Here is a 19615-nt window from a genome sequence, read left to right as displayed (position 1 = left end):
AATAATCTAAAAACCTGTTTGCTTTGTTATTATGGGGTATTGTGTGTAGATAGATTAAGGGGGGAAAAACAATGTAATCCATTTTAGAATAAGGCTGTAACGTAACATGATGTGGAAAAAGTCAAGGGGTCTGAATACTTTCCGAATGCACTGTATCTTAACCAATAAACATACATATTGGCAGTACTGGGGGTGGATTTTTAGTATTGGCAAATAATGGAACTACACATGCATGGTTTATTGAGGGGTACGGGGGTGTGTGGGGGGGGCTACTCTCACTGACACTGTGTTATTGTTTTATCTGTATGTACCTGTCAACCTATCAACACTGGAAGAGAAATGCTGTGCATTTCCCCAGGTGTGTGTGCAGGGGCTGACGTGTGTGTGCCTAGGGGCTGGTATTTCTCCTGGCGTTAGACATGAGTGATGGGACAGACATGGGACAACAGCTCGGGCATTCATGAGAACAAAACAACAATACCACCATGGAGAGACGGAACAGAAACAAAGTGACTAAATATGGCGTAACAACAGATGGGAACGAAACCTGATACTTTGACACACTGAAGAACAAAACTGCAGTGCTTACACCAAAACTAACAGATACTGTTCTGAGCTGCACAATTTGCTTACTACAGTATAAGGACAGCTCTGGGAACAGACTAGATCAACACTGATAGTGACAACACACTAACATACTGAGGCAGAAAGGATACGTCTTCCATTAACTAACAATATAATTGAAAAATTCCTCCCATCTTTCTGTCGTGCACCCTGCCCTCTCCACTCCCTCCATCCATCCATCACTCTATCCATTCCTCCCGTCCATACCTCCCCTCCTCTCCCTGCCATCGTCCCTCCCTCACATTTTTTTTTATCCTCCCTCTCCTTACCTCTTTCTGCAGCCGGCGCAGCTCTTCACTCAGGTTGTTGTTGACCTTCATCAGCTGCTGGACTTTAGCCTCGGAGGAGGCCAGGGCCTTCTTAACCTCCAGGTACTCCTGCAGAGTGATGGGCCCGTCTGACAGGTCTGACGAGTCCATGCTCTGAGGGGGACACACACACAACATAGACATCTAAAATACACAAACACAAGCATGTGGGAGTCATTTATGTGGGATATTGTCTGGGCAATAAGCGGGACTCGGTTTCACCATCACTCTTAGCAGTAAATGGAGAAGTTTGAGCACAGCTTAAAATAACAATCTTTTCACAATCAACACTAAAACCATATTTGAGAAATCTCTTCTTAACTGGAAATGACTTTGAACAGCCTTCACCATTCACAGCTCAGCCATATCTGAGAAGCACAGAGCTTCTGTCTGTATGACACCAGAACAGAGCTTCTTCACACAGTGAACATGGAATTCTCATTTTACAGCAGCTTTTCCACCACGTCCTGTGGCTGTGGGAGCGTGTTTTAACAGGGTTTCCACGCCCCTCTCACCCGCCCCCTCTCCCTCTCCACCTCTCACCCGCCCCCTCTCCCTCTCCACCTCTCACCCGCCCCCTCTCCACCTCTCACCCGCCCCCTCTCCACCTCTCACCCGCCCCCTCCTCCTCTCCTCCACCCGCCCCCTCCTCCTCACCCACCCCCTCTCCTCTCACCCACCCCCTCTCCTCTTACCCGCCCCCTCTCCTCTTACCCGCCCCCTCTCTCCCTCCCCCAATCCCTCTCCTCTCACCCGCCCCCCCTCTCCTCTCACCCGCCCCCTCTCCTCTCCCCTCCTCTCACCCGCCCCCTCCTCTCCTCTTACCCACCCCCTCCTCTCCTCTTACCCACCCCCTAGTCTCCTCTTACCCACCCCTTCTTCCCTCCCTCCCTCTCTCACCCGCCCCCTCTCCCACTCCCTCTCCTCCCCTGCTTGTAGAACAATGCTCCTCTGATTGAAGGCCCAGAATAGCTGTGATGTCACTGTGGAAGTATGTGGCAGCAGCAGCAGCACTGCCACTCCCGCAAGGCATGCTGGGACAGGCGGGGAGAAAGATACTGCTGGCTGCTGGGGATAACACTGCAATCACTATAAGAAGCTAAGAAGAACTATGTGCTGATTTACGATCAGTTTTGCCTTTTTAGATCACAATGAATATGACTACATGGACGGGGGGGGGACCTGATCCTAGATGAGCACTCCTATTTTGAGACGCTTGATACGCATGGACCCTTAACTCAAAGCAGGGCTGGGAGCATAGGACCACTTCCTGGTCACTTTGCTCCACCTCCATTTCTCTCAGTACACATTTTATCCATCTATTTACTGGGTTTAAGGGGAATACTCTGGCTGTTCTCTGGTACTCTAATGTTGGCCTGCAGAGAAAGACATAGCACAACGGTTTGCAATGGAAAAAGAAAACAAGAGCTTCCTATTAGGTCAGTTCCGAATAGTACCTCCCCCTTTCACTATGCTTCAGGCTGCTTGGTGCCTAGTGAACACAGTGTATTCATTAGTGCAAACCGGTGCAAAATGTTTCCCATTGGACAAATTCAGGTAGGTCCCTCCTCATTTGGACCTGTTTGCTTCCGTTTGATGCTTAATGAACACAACCCTGCAGTCCTTCTGTGCCCTTCTCTCCTCACCTTGGCCCGGTTGTTGCGCTGCGTGTTGTTGTTGTTCTGAGTAGTCAGCTCGCTGTCCGTGTCCTCATCCGACGCTACGCTGTCGTAGTCATGCTGGTCGTCGTCGGCCCCCAGGTCCAGACTAGAGTCTAAAAGGGATGGATCAGAGCAACAGCATAGGCCCTGGCTCAATCTCAATTCGTCTTTCCTCGATTCCTTCTGAAAATGCATTGGAGAAGAAAGTGCGAGGGGAGGGAACTTGGACCTTTTCCTTGAATACGGTTGAGAAGGATGCGAGGAGACAGGATGTGAGGAAGTGCAGAAAGACGTTTTGAGATTAAGCCACAGAAGACAAAAAAAAAATCAGGAAAAACTACAGCTCAATGTAACTAGTGACAACTTAACCATAACACAACCAGGCAACCCCGACATTTAAAATACATCTCAGTAACTTCTCCTTTTCACTCAATGGATGGATTGACTGAAGTGTGCCAAAACAGCTTAAATTCCAGAGCATACTTAATTCATAAAAGACCTTGTTTGAACTGGCCTCAGTCCCTGCCTTCTCCTCTCCCCTCCTCGGTCCTATCCTCCTCCTCCACACCTCTCCCCTCTGCTCCCCTCCCCTCCTCGGTCCTCTCCTCCTCCTCCTCCACACCTCTCCCCTCTGCTCCCCTCCCCTCCTCGGTCTCTCCTCCTCCTCCACACCTCTCCCCTCCCCTCCTCGGTCCTCTCCTCCTCCTCCACACCTCTCCCCTCCCCTCCTCGGTCCTCTCCTCCTCCTCCACACCTCTCCCCTCTGCTCCCCTCCCCTCCTCGGTCCTCTCCTCCTCCTCCACACCTCTCCCCTCCCCTCCTCGGTCCTCCTCCTCCACACCTCTCCCCTCCCCTCCTCGGTCCTCTCCTCCTCCTCCTCCACACCTCTCCTCTCCCCTCCTCCACACCTCTCCCCCTGCTCCCCTCCCCGGTCCTCTCCTCCTCCTCCACACCTCTCCCCTCCCTCGGTCCTCTCCTCCTCCACACCTCTCCCTCCCTCCTCGGTCCTCTCCTCCTCCTCCTCCACACCTCTCCCTCCCCTCCTCCACACCTCTCCCCTCTGCTCCCCTCCCCTCCTCCTCCTCCTCCACACCTCTCCCCTCTGCTCCCCTCCCCTCCTCTGTCCTCTCCTCCTCCTCCACCCCTCCCCTCCCCTCCTCGGTCCTCTCCTCCTCCTCCACACCTCTCCCCTCCCCTCCTCGGTCCTCTCCTCCTTCTCCACACCTCTCCCCTCTGCTCCCCTCCCCTCCTCGGTCTCTCTCCTCCTCCTCCCACACCTCTCCCCTCCCCTCCTCCTCCTCCTCCTCCACACCCTCCTCCCCTCCCTCCCCTCCTCGGTCCTCTCCTCCTCCTCCTCCACACCTCTCCCCTCCCCTCCTCGGTCCTCTCCTCCTCCTCCACACCTCTCCCCTCCCCTCCTCGGTCCTCTCCTCCTCCTCCACACCTCTCCCCTCCCCTCCTCAGTCCTCTCCTCCTCCTCCACACCTCTCCCTCTCTCACCGGTAGGGCTGCTCAGGCCTTTCCCCTGTTGCCTCCTCTTGGCGTCACTCAGGATGTCGATGATGAGCGTTGCGAACTCACGAGCGTTGAAACGGGCCAACTTCTGTCTACCCTGAAAGAGAAAAATAGGCAGGGGACACACGTATTCATTCTTGAGTACTAAAAAACCCTCTGACGCAGAGACGTAGGTTTAAAGGAGAAAATTGTATTCAGACATTTTTTGGTGTATTATTAAAGAAAAGACTAATTGAAGCCACAGTCTCTGGTATTGCTGTGGTCACTGGTCATGTGGGGTGGAAAATCACAGTCATAGGGGCTACAGTTGATCATAGTAACACACACACACAAACATTGCACCTAGCAATTCACGTTTGTGTTTGCATAAGGGGACAAAAATGCAGGCTTTGTATCCATGTGGTTTCAATTCTAAACACGGTCCGACCGTGAGCACACTGTCGTGTGTGTGTGTGTGTGTGTATTTTCTCCCCCAGTCTCTCTTGCGTGAAACATAAACACTACCGCTGACCAGTCAGATGGCTCCAACCCTATTCAATCCAATCCTAGCTGCGGAGCTCACTGTGGTGAGGGTGCTGATGTGTTAAGGCCTATGTTTACACTAACGAGCTAGCCAACTGAGGGAGGATCCACGATCACACACAGCCCCTTTCGTTTCCCCTCACCCTCCCCCACAGCTGGAAAATGTCTCTCTCGCCGTCTCTACATCCCACTGGCCAGTGCAGAAGCTCAGACATCCCGGTGCAGCCACAAAACTATTAATAGAATGTGATCTTTCATCCCTCTGTCTCGCTCTTTCTCTCTCTCTCAATTTCAGCCCAGACTTGATCTTTCCTCGTCTGCCCTTCTGTTCTCCTCTTTTGTTCCAGTTTTAAAATCTGTCGTGCTTTCGGAGGACTTCTCCATAGTCCCTTCTACTGCCTGCCTGTGTCACTGTGACTAGCATCGTCTTCAGCCTGCTGTCATCACTAAGCCTACGCAGCGGTTGGAGAAGGATACATACGAAGATATTCAAGCATTTGCTGGCAGTCATCCAACTGTGTTTTCGCGCGCGTGTGTGTGTGTGTGTCTGATAGTAGTAGTGGTGGTGGTGGTTACCTGGTTGCGTGTGGCTGAGTATTCGGGGTTGACAGGCAGGAAGGGCACCGCGCTGCGCTCCGTCACCAGAGTACTGTGGTTCTGAGTCGTCAGCCACACTGGGGAAAGGGGAGGAAGGACAGAAAGAGAGAGATATAGTACACTGATGTGTGAGTGAGAGAGAAACAAGGTCATTTCAGCTGGAAGTTGGAACACGTACAGCAACACACCCTGCCTGCCGCCCACACATACACACAGTGCACAGCTCCACTGGAACAGACCACAGAACAGTTACAGACTTACACACTTTCACCCCTCCGAGAATGTCCTGCTATACCTAGAGCTGTGTGTGCATGTGTGTGTGTGTGCTTGAGCGTGTCCGGCTCTCGGTCTCTACCCCATCCTGCTTACCTGCGGAGAGTCTCTGTCAGACAACGCAGTCTGCGACTGCTCCTGCTTCCGAGAGAGAGCGAGGGAGGAGAGTGAAAGAGAGAGACTCCAGGATTCCTGAGGCACTTTGCTCACCAACGCGCTCTCTCCTTCTCACTTGCTCCTTCCCTCTAAATTGCCTCGCTCTCTCTCTCTCTCTCTCTCTCCCGTCTTAGACCTCACCCAGTGCCCTTTTACAGACTTTGTTTATGCGTTTTTTTAGGTTTCCTTTCTAAACAGTGACTCCTTCTCCGGGGGAACAGCCTACACTAGGGGCTACGTCCCACATAACACCCTATTCCCTTTATAGTGCACAACTTTTTTACCGGGGCACTATATAGGGAATAGGATGCTATTTGGGACGCGGGCCCCAGAGTGGCCCAAACAGATTGCATGACTCAAAAAGGCAAAGACAGAAAGAGGAGCAGGATGGAGAGAGGTGGAGGAGAAGCAGGGGATGGGTTACACAGGAGAGGGAGAAGCAGGGGATGGGTTACACAGGAGAGGGAGAGAAGCAGGCGATGGGTTACACAGGAGAGAGGTGGAGGAGAAGCAGGAGATGGGTTACACAGGAGAGGGAGAGAAGCAGGCGATGGGTTACACAGGAGAGGGAGAGAAGCAGGCGATGGGTTACACAGGAGAGGGAGAGAAGCAGGCGATGGGTTACACAGGAGAGGGAGAGAAGCAGGGGATGGGTTACACAGGAGAGGGAGAGAAGGAGGGGATGGGTTACACAGGAGAGGGAGAGAAGCAGGGGATGGGTTACACAGGAGAGGGAGAGAAGCAGGAGATGGGTTACACAGGAGAGGGAGAGAAGCAGGCGATGGGTTACACAGGAGAGGGAGAGAAGCAGGGGATGGGTTACACAGGAGAGGGAGAGAAGCAGGGGATGGGTTACACAGGAGAGGGAGAGAAGCAGGAGATGGGTTACACAGGAGAGGGAGAGAAGCAGGCGATGGGTTACACAGGAGAGGGAGAGAAGCAGGCGATGGGTTACACAGGAGAGGGAGAGAAGCAGGGGATGGGTTACACAGGAGAGGGAGGGAAGCAGGCGATGGGTTACACAGGAGAGGGAGAGAAGCAGGGGATGGGTTACACAGGAGAGGGAGGAAAGCAGGGGATGGGTTACACAGGAGAGGGAGAGAAGCAGGCGATGGGTTACACAGGAGAGGGAGAGAAGCAGGGGATGGGTTACACAGGAGAGGGAGAGAAGCAGGGGATGGGTTACACAGGAGAGGGAGGAAAGCAGGGGATGGGTTACACAGGAGAGGGAGAGAAGCAGGCGATGGGTTACACAGGAGAGGGAGAGAAGCAGGGGATGGGTTACACAGGAGAGGGAGAGAAGCAGGAGATGGGTTACACAGGAGAGGGAGAGAAGCAGGCGATGGGTTACACAGGAGAGGGAGAGAAGCAGGGGATGGGTTACACAGGAGAGGGAGAGAAGCAGGGGATGGGTTACACAGGAGAGGGAGAGAAGCAGGCGATGGGTTACACAGGAGAGGGAGAGAAGCAGGCGATGGGTTACACAGGAGAGGGAGAGAAGCAGGGGATGGGTTACACAGGAGAGGGAGGGAAGCAGGCGATGGGTTACACAGGAGAGGGAGAGAAGCAGGGGATGGGTTACACAGGAGAGGGAGGAAAGCAGGGGATGGGTTACACAGGAGAGGGAGAGAAGCAGGCGATGGGTTACACAGGAGAGGGAGAGAAGCAGGGGATGGGTTACACAGGAGAGGGAGAGAAGCAGGGGATGGGTTACACAGGAGAGGGAGGAAAGCAGGGGATGGGTTACACAGGAGAGGGAGAGAAGCAGGCGATGGGTTACACAGGAGAGGGAGAGAAGCAGGGGATGGGTTACACAGGAGAGGGAGAGAAGCAGGGGATGGGTTACACAGGAGAGGGAGGAAAGCAGGGGATGGGTTACACAGGAGAGGGAGAGAGGCAGGCGATGGGTTACACAGGAGAGGGAGAGAAGCAGGGGATGGGTTACACAGGAGAGGGAGAGAAGCAGGGGATGGGTTACACAGGAGAGGGAGAGAAGCAGGGGATGGGTTACACAGGAGAGGGAGAGAAGCAGGGGATGGGTTACACAGGAGAGGGAGAGAAGCAGGGGATGGGCTACACAGGAGAGGGAGAGAAGCAGGAGATGGGTTACACAGGAGAGGGAGAGAAGCAGGCGATGGGTTACACAGGGGAGGGAGGGAAGCAGGGGATGGGTTACACAGGAGAGGGAGGGAAGCAGGGGATGGGTTACACAGGAGAGGGAGAAGCAGGGGATGGGTTACACAGGAGGGAGAGAAGCAGGCGATGGGTTACACAGGAGAGGGAGAGAAGCAGGGGATGGGTTACACAGGAGAGGGAGAGAAGCAGGGGATGGGTTACACAGGAGAGGGAGAGAAGCAGGGGATGGGTTACACAGGAGAGGGAGGGAAGCAGGGGATGGGTTACACAGGAGAGAGGAAGCAGGGGAGGGGAGAAAGGGGATGGGTTACACAGGAGAGGGAGGGAAGCAGGGGATGGGTTACACAGGAGAGGGAGAGAAGCAGGGGATGGGCTACACAGGAGAGGGAGGGAAGCAGGGGATGGGTTACACAGGAGAGGGAGAGAAGCAGGCGATGGGTTACACAGGAGAGGGAGAGAAGCAGGGGATGGGTTACACAGGAGAGGGAGAAGAAGAGGGGGGGGGGGGGTCTCACCTGCATCGTTCTCCCTGCGGTCCACTTCGTCATACACGTCCATGGCCAGCTCCTCAAACAATCGATTGTTCAGCTGTCACACACAGGAAATGTACGGGACACAGACAGTGTACACAAGACCAAGACAAAAATAAGCAATGCACGCCAAAACAGCAAATACCAGCGAGGGAAAAATATATATAAAAACACACACACGCCAAAACAGCAAATACCAGCGAGGGAAAAATATATATAAAAAAACACACACACACACACACACACACACACACACACACACGTTAAAATAATAGGACAACCATGTACAGCAATACTGTCAACACAAACAGTAGCACTACACTAAAAGGCTCTGTCCTTTTACTGCCTGGGCCAGAGGAGAATTGATTATACCATACACAGGAAATGGGGAAAGTCATAGTCCTCTGTCATAGACAATTAGAGTCACTGATACAGACATGGCCCACTGCTTCAGTTTATTATCAGATTAGCTCGTTTTCTGGGTCCTTTGCATTAGGCACCAAATGGAAAGAAAAACAGGGAGGATACCTCATTTTTGTTTTCCTTTGAAAACGTTTCAAAATGTTTTCCCTTGCGTGCCCTAATGAACACAAGCCAGGAAGTCTACCAGATGGATAGAGCCTCAACTCTAACCCATGACCCCTACCCTTTGACCACCCAGCACTACTCACCGCTTGGAGCTTCTTCTTAGCTGCCTTGGCCAGTTCTGAGAGGTCCAGGCTACGCAGAGACACAGACAGACAAAATGCCACAATGAAACAACCACAGACACCAACACAGAGAGAGAGGGGTGAGGAGAGAAAGAAGAGAGGACAGAAAGGTAAGTGAGGTGGAGGACATGGAACTGGGGTTTTTCTCAGGGTGGTGGGGGGGGAGGGGTGAGACAAGAGGGGTGTTCGGTCATGGAGCGAGGGCCATGGCACATAATCAGGTGACATATACAGGTAACTGCCAAAATCTTGGAAACACTTAGGGATGCAAAGTGTGATTCCTGAGTTAATGAAGCAATTAACATCCCATCATGCTGAGGGTCATGTATAAAAATGCTGGGCAGGCCATTATTTTGGCTACCATGGCTATGCGCCCGTAGGATGACAATGCCCCCATCCCACAGGGCACGTGTGGTCACAGAATGGTTAGATGAGCATGAAAACGATGTAAACCAGATGCCATGGCCGCCTGTCACCAGATCTCAACCCATTTGAACACTTATGGGAGATTCTGAAGCGGCACCCGAGACCGCGTTTTCCACCTTTCTATCAACAAAACACCAACATTTGGGGAATTTCTTGGGGCAGAATGGTGTCACATCCCTCCAATAGAGTTGCAGACACTTGTAGAATCTATGCCACTCTCTCCACTGGCTTCCAGTTGAAGCTCGCATCCGCTACAAGACCATGGTGCTTGCCTACGGAGCTGTGAGGGGAACGGCACCTCAGTACCTCCAGGCTCTGATCAGGCCCTACACCCAAACAAGGGCACTGCGTTCATCCACCTCTGGCCTGCTCGCCTCCCTACCACTGAGGAAGTACAGTTCCCGCGCAGCCCAGTCAAAACTGTTCGCTGCTCTGGCCCCCCAATGGTGGAACAAACTCCCTCACGACGCCAGGACAGCGGAGTCAATCACCACCTTCCGGAGACACCTGAAACCCCACCTCTTTCAGGAATACCTAGGATAGGATAAAGTAATCCTTCTCACCCCCCTTAAAAGATTTAGATGCACTATTGTAAAGTGGCTGTTCCACTGGATGTCTTAAGGTGAACGCACCAATTTGTAAGTCGCTCTGGATAAGAGCGTCTGCTAAATGACTTAAATGTAAATGTAAATGTAATGCCAGGGGGTAGACAACCCTGTCCCGGGAGATCCGCAGTTACTGCTGGAGTTTGTTCCAACTAGGCACCACACCTAACCAACTAAGCTAATTGATCAGTTCGTTGATTGCCAAATTTCAACACACCTGGTCTTCCAGGTCAGGTAAATGACCAACAGAACCAGGGTTGCCTACCCCTGATCCATGCCAAGGTGCATTGAAGCGGTTCTGGCTTGTAGTGGCACAACGCCATACGAAGACACTTGGCGGTGGTGTTTCCTTTATTTTTGGCAGTTACCTGTAGCTCCTTCCATTTCAGTTTGGCAACATTCAAAACTACAGGCCTTGTACTTGTATGATCGACAATGAGTACTGGTGGTCTAGATACGGTAGCCAACATAACATTTAAAAGCAAAAGGGCTCCCGTCAATGTTTATTGAATCAAGACATCATAAAAGTAATGCTACTATATAAAAAATAAATGGCAGACAAAATATTACAGGAATCCCTCCCTCCTTCCCTAACAACAGCGAGAGGATGATGAGCGCACGGGATAAAAGACGGGGGGATAAAAAGAAAAGAGAGAGATACCTCTGTGTCGGGCACTTAGGGCGAGCTCTGCCTCCACAAGCGCAGCAAAGATGGAGAGAACAGAAAACGAGTGAGACAAGAAAGAGACAGGTGGAAAGTAAGAGAGGGAGAGAGGGAGGGGGGGATACACTCCATATCAACACCAGGGCCCATATTCACAAAGTGTCTCAGAGTAGGAGTGCTGATGTAGGATCAGATCCACCTCTGTCTATATAACCAGATGAATTATCATCGAAGGTAAAACTCATCCTAGATCAGCTACTCAGACGCTTTGTGAATACCGCCCACTAGTTCTAAACAGAGTATAGTAGAGTATAGTACAGAGTATAGTACAGTACAGTAATAGCAGTGTTGTAGAAGTCTGTTGTAGCTCAGCAGACAGACATGCAGTCTGCATCAGTGTAACAGGGGCCTTCCTCTCCCATCTAGCAGTACAGACTGACTAACGACAGGGCACAACCTACTGGTCAAAACACTGCAATACACCTAGCCACTTCACTTATGCCAGAATATTACATGGTATTCATAACATTTCATTGTAGAGTCCAGAAAATCAAAGGCATTGCCAGGATATCATGTCACGTCAAAGACAAAAATGCTCAATAGAGAACTGAAAATACGTTTTAGTCCAGGATTAGCCTTAATCTGTGCCTGAAAAAACACCCTATGTATACTTAAGCAATAAGGCCAGAGGGGGTGTGGCATATGGCCAATATACCACGGCTGGTCTTACGCACGATGCAACGCAGAGTGCCTGAATACAGCCCTTAGCCATGGTATATTTGCCATATATCACAAACCTCCCGAACTGCCTTACTGCTACTATAAACTGGTTACCAGCGTAATTACAGCATTAAAAATAAATATTATGTCATACCCGTGGTATACGGTCTGATATACCACGGCTGTCAGCCAATCAGCATTCAGGGCTCGAACCACCCAGTTGATAATAAATATCAACCGCCATGCAGATTTATAAATATAGTCCCCACACCCTCCCACCCATTCAGACCCTGAACACAAGCCTTTGACACTTACCTGTCAGCCATCTGAGGAATGATATAATGTCCATTCTTGTGATCTACAGGATAGAGTACAACGGAGTGAAATCATTGTATAGTGTAAAACAGTCATTGGGTGAAAAACCGCCCTACTAGTTAAGCCTAACAGTTGGTCCATACTTGGAGCGATAATCAGCGAACTATCAACCAGTCATGTTCAATGGAAGGAGACACAAAGAGACACACAGCGACTTAGCGGTCGGCGAGGAGAGAACTAGTGACCAGAATTGAAAATGTCCCAATATTATGCAAATTTAGGGAGAGGGCTCTTGTTAGCAAGCTCTGGCATTAGCGAACAACAAAACTGCTGTCATGCTAGCTGTTTGAAGGATACACCCACCAAGCGAGATCTCAATGACTTGATTGCTGATTATCGCTTCAACTCGGAGCCCTCTGTAAGGTCCTTGGCAGGGGTAAAAAGGTCACCTACCAGGGCGTCGGCCACATAGGTAGAAAGCCAGCCTGTCTGTGAGCTCGTACTGACACTCAACCAGCCGCTCTGCCAGCTCCACCTGGCCCGCTTGCCTGCCACACACACACACACACACAGTACAACGATCAGATCCTATAACTGTATATGACACAGCTTTCTGACACAACAAGGCAGAAAAAAATAACAAACAAACTGAATACCTTATGACAGAGTCACACACAAAACTGTGTGTGTATCAATACTATGTTTAAAAAGAGTGAGCCAGGGGTGTATTCACTAATAACAAAAAGCAAACAGGGCAAAACGGGAAGGGACTACCTGAACTTGTCCAATAAGAGACCCTTGTTTACCTTTGGAACAGTGTACACTAATGAATATACCCCTGGTGTAGCCTACCTGGCGTAGTCCATGGGTGTGCGTCCGTTGATGTCCAGGGCGCCGGGGTCGGCTCCGTACACGACCAGCAGCTCTGCCTGCAGAACCTGGCCTGCCTTGGCTGCCACATGGAGTGGAGTGGTGCCCTTCTCCTGAGAGGACAACCGCACACACACACAGACACACACACACACATCATAACTTCAAATTAGGGAGCATGGACACAGCATAGACCGATTGGACCGATGCTCTATAGGGAAGTTGTGAGTGTGGTGAGAAAGTGGGTAATTTGCAGTAACAGGGGTGGGAGGGTGAGTGGTGAGAAAGTGGGTCATTTTCAGTAACGGGGGGTGGGAGGGTGAGTGGTGAGAAAGTGGGTAATTTGCAGTAACAGCGTGTGGGAGGGTGAGTGGTGAGAAAGTGGGTAATTTGTCATAACAGGGGGTGGGAGGGTGAGTGGTGAGAAAGTGGGTAATTTGCAGTGGGGGTGAGAAAGTGGGTAAATTGCAGTAATAGGGGTGGGAGGGTGAGTGGTGAGAAAGCGGGTAATTTGCAGTAATAGGGGGTGGGAGGGTGAGTGGTGAAAGCGGGTAATTTGCAGTAACAGGGTGTGGGAGGGTGAGTGGTGAGAAAGCGGGTAATTTGCAGTAATAGGGGTGGGAGGGTGAGTGGTGAGAAAGCGGGTAAATTGCAGTAATAGGGGTGGGAGGGTGGGTGGTGAGAAAGCGGGTAATTTGCAGTAATAGGGGTGGCAGGGTGAGTGGTGAGCAAGTGGGTAATTTGTCATAACAGGGGGTGGGAGGGTGAGTGGTGAGAAAGTGGGTAATTTGCGGTGGGGGTGAGAAAGTGGGTAATTTGTCATAACAGGGGGTGGGAGGGTGAGTGGTGAGAAAGTGGGTAAATTGCAGTAACAGGTGGTAGCAGGGTGGGGGTGGTCTCACCGGGTGGAAGAAGTTGGCCTGTGCTCCCAGGGACAGCAGCCGTAGACATGTCTCCAGACTCCCCGTCCTCACACTGGAGTGCAGTTGCTGAGACAGAAACAGAGCGAGAGACCCTGTGAATCCCCTCATTAGTGGTGTTTAATAGCTCCACACAGCGGCTTCCATTAGTTATTCCTGTGGTGTCATTAAGGTGCTTCCTTCCTGCCTACAGGGGAGAGAAGAAGAAAGGCAGGCTCTGTGTGTGTGTGTGTGTGTGTGTGTGTGGCCTCAGTGGGAGGCACCCCAGCCCACCAGCCATGGCCCTGAGTGGACGAGCCCAGCCTGTGAAGGACGTCAAACTCTGACACCTGACCTGAGGGGGCGGGCCTCACCTTACTGAGATCCTTGGTGGTAACACCGTCGTCATCACGGCACGGCAGCTTGTGGACGAAGGACAGCATCTGGTACTTGGAGCGGATGAACTCGGACTTGGTGGGGCTGTGTAAGACATAAGGTAAGACATCAGCTGTATGGATTTTTTTACCCTTTTTCATGGTATCCAATTGGTAGTTACAGTCTTGTCCCATCGCTGCAACTCCCATATGGACTCGGGAGAGGCGAAGGTCGAGAGTCGTGCATCCTCTGAAACACAACCCAACCAAGCCGCACTGCTTCTTGACACAATGCCCGCTGAACCCGGAAGCCAACCGCACCAATGTGTCGGAGGAAACGCCGTAGACCTTGCGACCACCACAGGAGTCGCTAGTGCGCGGATGGGACAACGACATCCATAGCGGCCAAACCATCCCCTAACCCGGACAGCGCTGGGCCAATTGTGCGCCGCCCCATGGGTCTCCCGGTCGTGGCCGGCTGCGACAGAGGCTGGACTCGAACCCAGAATCTCTCGTGGCACAGCCTTAGACCACTGCGCCACTCGGGAGGCCCTCATCAGCTGTATGTATGAATCATTGCAGCATGAGATGCTGAGGGGAAAATCCTCTCTGATCCCATAATAGTCTGATACTAGTTAATGAGCAAAGGCTGAGCTGCATCTAACACATAAGCTTATTAGCCTGATCGGACTATAACAATTGACCGAGTGAAAAGAATCTCTTGAGATCTTGGTGGGGGAGAGTGAGTTCCACAAACAGAGACTATACGTCAGCGGGGAATGTCCCCACCCAGGTCATCATTGTAAATGAGAATTGGTTCTCACCTGACGTGTCGTGAAAATATATGTTGTGAAATAAAAAATAAACTTACTGGACTTTGTCCTGTGGGTTGGGTTTCCTGCGGCCGCTCTGCACCTGTGCTGGGTCAAGCAGGGAGTGCTCCCAAATCGAGTTAGCCCCATTACTGGCCAGGGTCTGCACCATCTAAAACACACACACTAATGAGACACACGACAACACATCCCTAACATGAAATTATCTAATGTTGGGGTGGAATGTCCTCGTAGAGCAAATCAAAGCCTCTTCCAGTGCCTGAGGCTGGTCTAGTGGGTAAAGCCACCGCCTGCAGCACCTATACACCACCAAGCGTGGGTGTGAATCCCGACCCCAGAGCCACTCTCTGCATCTCCCTCCCCACTAATTTCCTTCCTGTCTGAATAAAGTGAAAATACAAAAAGAAAAAGAATACATTTAAATCCAGTTCCTAACAAAAGTCTTCTCAAATCTTTTCTGTCCAGCAGCCAGGTAACATTTACTTTAATATTAGCGATGGAGGAAAAAAACAATTGATAGTTAAATATTGCAAAATTATTTGAAATGTATTTAATCGTTTTTCTAGGTAGCGTCAGCTAGCGCTAGTCGGCTGTGCGTGTGCCAAAACGCCTGTATTTTTCATCCTATAGCTTGATCTCTATCATCTTTTTAAATAGTGAGCCAACATGTTTACAGCACTTTTATTTCCATGCTCACTCGTCTCTCTGCAGCAGACACATGGTGAGCAATATGTTTGGGACATCAATTCGCAATCGAATCGCAATACATATAGAAATCGGGAGAATTGCAATACATATATTGGCACCTAAATATTGTAATATCGTATTGTGAGGTCCCTGGCCCTAATTTATATATAGTTTATAAACGGTTTTTTATCAGTATGGATTTACATGTTAGAAATCTATAATAAACAGGTAAAGGCCTAATACATTGGTTGAATTGGGTTACTTGTCATTTAGCTGATTGCCAAATACTGGGCTACTTGTACACCCATCAGTAATGATCTCCAATGCCCAGCCCCCTATGTTGTCCCCCCAGGTACCTGCAGCAGTGCAGGGGGCCAGCCGCTGTGCCGCAGGTGCTTGACGATGGAGATGTGGCGTCCCAGGCTACGGTGCACCGAGCAGCACTCGTCACAGATCAGAACGCCCCTGTTGATGCTGGTCCAGCCCGGATCTGAAAACACAGAGAAAGAGAGAAAGAGATAAAGTGAGAGAGGGGTATGGGTGGGGGTCAGGTGTGTACAACTTAGGCTATTTCATCTCAGGTTCATCGTTAGGCCTATAGCTTTGTTTTACCGTTTCTTACAGGTGATACAGTTAGGCCTAATATTTGAGATTATTGTTTAATGCACACGTTTAAAATAATCAAATAGCCTAATGTGAGAGTGATGAATAGACTGACAGTTTGCCTGACATGTGGGAGTTCACAATGAGGAGTTCTCGAGACCATACAAATCAACAAAACACGTATTATTAGCATCATACTGTATAGCCTAAATACAAGTCTGACCTTAAAAATTCCAGTACCACCCAATTGTGCCTTTAGGTGGTAATGAGATCATCATACTAGACAAGTCCAGGGTTCGGTGGGCACAGACAGAACCATGGGCCACACAGTCTAGTCATTAAGTCTGGCCGGGGCAAGGTTAGTCTACACCCTCAGGATCCTGCTATAATTAGGCTAAGCTAACTGTGTACGACATGCAAAGGGCCTATTTTATCCGAGGAACTAGATGGAGCATTTATTCTCAATTGGTAGGCCTAAGAGCTTACAGATTGGGCTGGGGAGGAGCGAATACATGCAGAGAGAGAGAGAGAGATCTGTTCTTGAGGGACAATTCTGAAACAAATAGCTATTGGCAATACTCAACAAAGCATGCCTACTGTTTTCAAAGATTATAATCTATGAAAAGCAGCAACTCTTTAGCCAACAGCATACCACCCTGCATCCCACTGCTGGCTTGCTTCTAAAGCTAAGCAGGGTTGGTCCTGGTTGGTCCCTGGATGGGAGACCAGAAACTGCTGGAAGGGATGTTGGAAGGTCAGTAGGAGGTCCCCTTTCCTCTGGTCTAAAAAAAATATCTCAATACCCCAGGGCAGTGATTGGGGACATTGCCCTGTGTAGGGTGCTGTCATTCGGATGGGACATTAAACAGGTGTCCTGACTCTCTGTGGTCACTAAAGATCCCATAGCACTTATCTTAAGAGTAGAGGGTGTTAACCCTGGTGTCCTGGCTATATTCCCAATCTGGCCTTCATACCATCATGGCCACCTAATCATCCCCAGCTTACAATTGGCTCATTCATCCTCTGTAACTATTCCCCAGGTCATTACTGTAAATTAGAATGTGTTCTCAGTCAACTTACCTCGTAAAAATAAGGGTTAAATAAATCAATAAAATTGTTGGGTTTGTACCCATGGCAGAACAGGACAAAACAGAGCGCAAAATCAAATGTTAAGAGTGGGGAGCAGGACTCTTCATTGGTATAGATTCCAATCGTTGACACTAAAAATTCAATCTTGTCATAATTCATGCTTCACAGAACAACCCCATTGCTCTTCCTCTCCATTTCCACACTTACTTCCACTTAGTGTGTGCAGCGCCTAATGTGATTTCATACGCATGCACTCGCACAGACACTGACCTAGGCTACACAGACACAGCGCATATGGGGCCACTCTAGTCTCTTGTACCACTATATCTACAGTCAACACTACTGAAGGCTATAGCCCTCTCTTCAGTCTAGCATTCTACCACATGCTGTGGATGTCATAAGGTGAACGCACCAATTTGTAAGTCGCTCTGGATAAGAGCGTCTGCTAAATGACTTAAAATGTAAATGTAAAAAATGCTGCCCATAAAACTAACCATATTATGATAGAAAAACAAATAGGCCTTACGAGCGCTCTGGATAAGAGCGTCTGCTAAATGACTTAAAATGTAAATGTAAAAAATGCTGCCCATAAAACTAACCATATTATGATAGAAAAACAAATAGGCCTTACGAGCATACTGACAGTAACAACATTTAATAGCCTATAGTTGCTATATGACTTCTTCCAAAATATGGAGGTTGTTCATGAGTCCAGTAGCTATTCCAGTGTGGAGGGTGACAAGGAGTCACACATTAGTGGCTTGGATCAGCAGCTTGCTAGAGCTGCCTTTGCCCAGAAGGGGACGGGCTGCCGAGGCAGCAGAAAGCTGACAGTAGACTCTAAGTAAGAAAAAGAAACGGCACAGTGCACACACAAAGTAGGTATACAAGCAAGCCAGGCTAACGCAGGTAACTGCAGAGGAGTGATGGTCAGGAGTGTCATCAATCAGCTGGGATAGCAGAAACACATTCCTGAAGGGAGAGCAGCTGTGAAGGAGAGAGCAGCTGCCAGTCACCCCACTCCAACCAACCCCCATCCCAAACTATCCTCCTCCCCAAAACATTGGGGCAGGTGGGGTTAAATGTGCAAGGCCAAGGCTATGTGGGCAGGGAGAGCCAGGATGCCAAGGTTGGCATCACATCAGAGTTGTGGGTGCACAATAATGTTGTAGAAAAACAGAGTTGGAGAATGTATTCATGATTTTATGAGTAACTACTAAAAAAATGACATGAATGATTAAGCTAAAAAAAATGTTTTATGCCTACAGATGGAGCAGTCTAGACAGGTCAGGGGTCCAGATTACAGGCACTCACTCAATCACTATTCACAACCTATACTATCAACGCCCCTACTCTGCGCCGCACTGCTTGCTAACATTGGCTAGTTGCAGGCAGCTAGCTTCAACTACTATTTTATGATAATTTAACTAGCTAGCTAGCTAACTAACTAAGTAACAACGTTCAGCTAATCTTCTAGACTCTAAACGTTAGCACACTAGCTAGCTATCTAACGTTACACAAATTACAACGTGAAATTGGTCACATTTATAAAAGTACTCTGGAGGAAGACATGCCAAACTAGCTAGCCTGTCGTCTTCAAATGTAACTAGCTACCTAGCCAGCTAGCTAGTTAGCCCGTGAGGCTACAGAGTCAACTTTACAGACAGATGTGATGGCAAGCTATTCAAGTTAGACCAGACAAGATAGACACCCTTTCCCATTTGTTAGCAAACTAGGTACGTAGTTAGCTACCAGATAGATGTGGCGGTTAACACGAGAAATAAAAGCAAACGTTATACGTTGCTTGGCTAGCTGCGCTGGCTAGTCAAGTAGGTGAAACAAATCCGACACTCAAATTCATCTACAGAATTTGGTTCCTGTCAAATAAACCAAAGTAACTTTCTAGTCACTTCATTTATTCACATGCACTGAAAATGAAAATTTCACTCTGTTTAAAGGCCTGACTAACTAACTGCCTGTGAACCTGCGCCGTTTTATTGTACTACTTGACAGCGGGCACAGGCCTCCGCCGTCCCATCTAAATGTCGCCAGCTAGCACACATATCAAAGACTAAAACAACACATTGTTTCAGTTTTCACCGTACCTGGTGCACTGCAGTCGGCGCATACTTCGGTTCTGTGGACCTTTCTTGACATGTTTAGGGTTCCACTACAGCAGTGGTTGTATATCCAAATGATATCTAATGGATGCTCGCGCCTTCCGAAGACCGCCTTATGCTGTTTCTATATGCTGCCCTGAACCCCCGGAAGCCGGCGTTGTGGTCTTTGGCTCTCCCGAAGCTTTCCCTTTTCTTCCTAACCGGTTTCAGTCCTAAACTCCGGATTCAGTGAGTCGCAGTTCTCATCGGTGGGATGGTTATCACTGGCTGGCTCATATCTAGAGGGATATAAGACACTAGCGCACACTGCATTGCCAATGTCGAGACCTAGGATAACTGCGCTCCGTCCTACCTGTCACTCGACTCGCTCTCCCACCA

The 19615-nt window shown here is 49.8% G+C and overlaps 1 protein-coding gene across 3 annotated transcripts in view; it reads right to left on the bottom strand.

Annotated features, from left to right (window-relative positions):
- LOC115141607 (ARF GTPase-activating protein GIT1-like) overlaps window positions 1-19615 on the bottom strand; it is a 27948-nt gene extending 8333 nt beyond the window's left edge. For 2 of the 3 annotated variants that reach the window (XM_029680636.2, XM_065000235.1), the window contains exons 1-15: window positions 19223-19615; window positions 15782-15915; window positions 14777-14889; window positions 13906-14011; window positions 13535-13621; window positions 12615-12745; window positions 12216-12310; window positions 11763-11805; window positions 10725-10751; window positions 8994-9042; window positions 8308-8380; window positions 5207-5304; window positions 4094-4205; window positions 2579-2706; window positions 894-1046 (exon numbers count right to left, since the gene is read on the bottom strand). In XM_029680636.2, coding sequence (XP_029536496.2) covers window positions 894-1046; window positions 2579-2706; window positions 4094-4205; window positions 5207-5304; window positions 8308-8380; window positions 8994-9042; window positions 10725-10751; window positions 11763-11805; window positions 12216-12310; window positions 12615-12745; window positions 13535-13621; window positions 13906-14011; window positions 14777-14889; window positions 15782-15915; window positions 19223-19274 — 1401 coding nt within the window. In that variant the 5' untranslated portion in view covers window positions 19275-19615. The remainder of the gene's footprint in view (window positions 1-893; window positions 1047-2578; window positions 2707-4093; window positions 4206-5206; window positions 5305-8307; window positions 8381-8993; window positions 9043-10724; window positions 10752-11762; window positions 11806-12215; window positions 12311-12614; window positions 12746-13534; window positions 13622-13905; window positions 14012-14776; window positions 14890-15781; window positions 15916-19222) is intronic. The other variant, XM_065000234.1, reaches the window with a different exon arrangement.

Source organism: Oncorhynchus nerka, linkage group LG14, assembly GCF_034236695.1.
Source record: "Oncorhynchus nerka isolate Pitt River linkage group LG14, Oner_Uvic_2.0, whole genome shotgun sequence".
Classification (NCBI taxonomy): Eukaryota; Metazoa; Chordata; class Actinopteri; order Salmoniformes; family Salmonidae; genus Oncorhynchus; species Oncorhynchus nerka.
The sequence above is the reverse complement of the archived record's forward strand: the minus strand, read 5'-3'. Positions and strand labels throughout refer to the sequence as shown.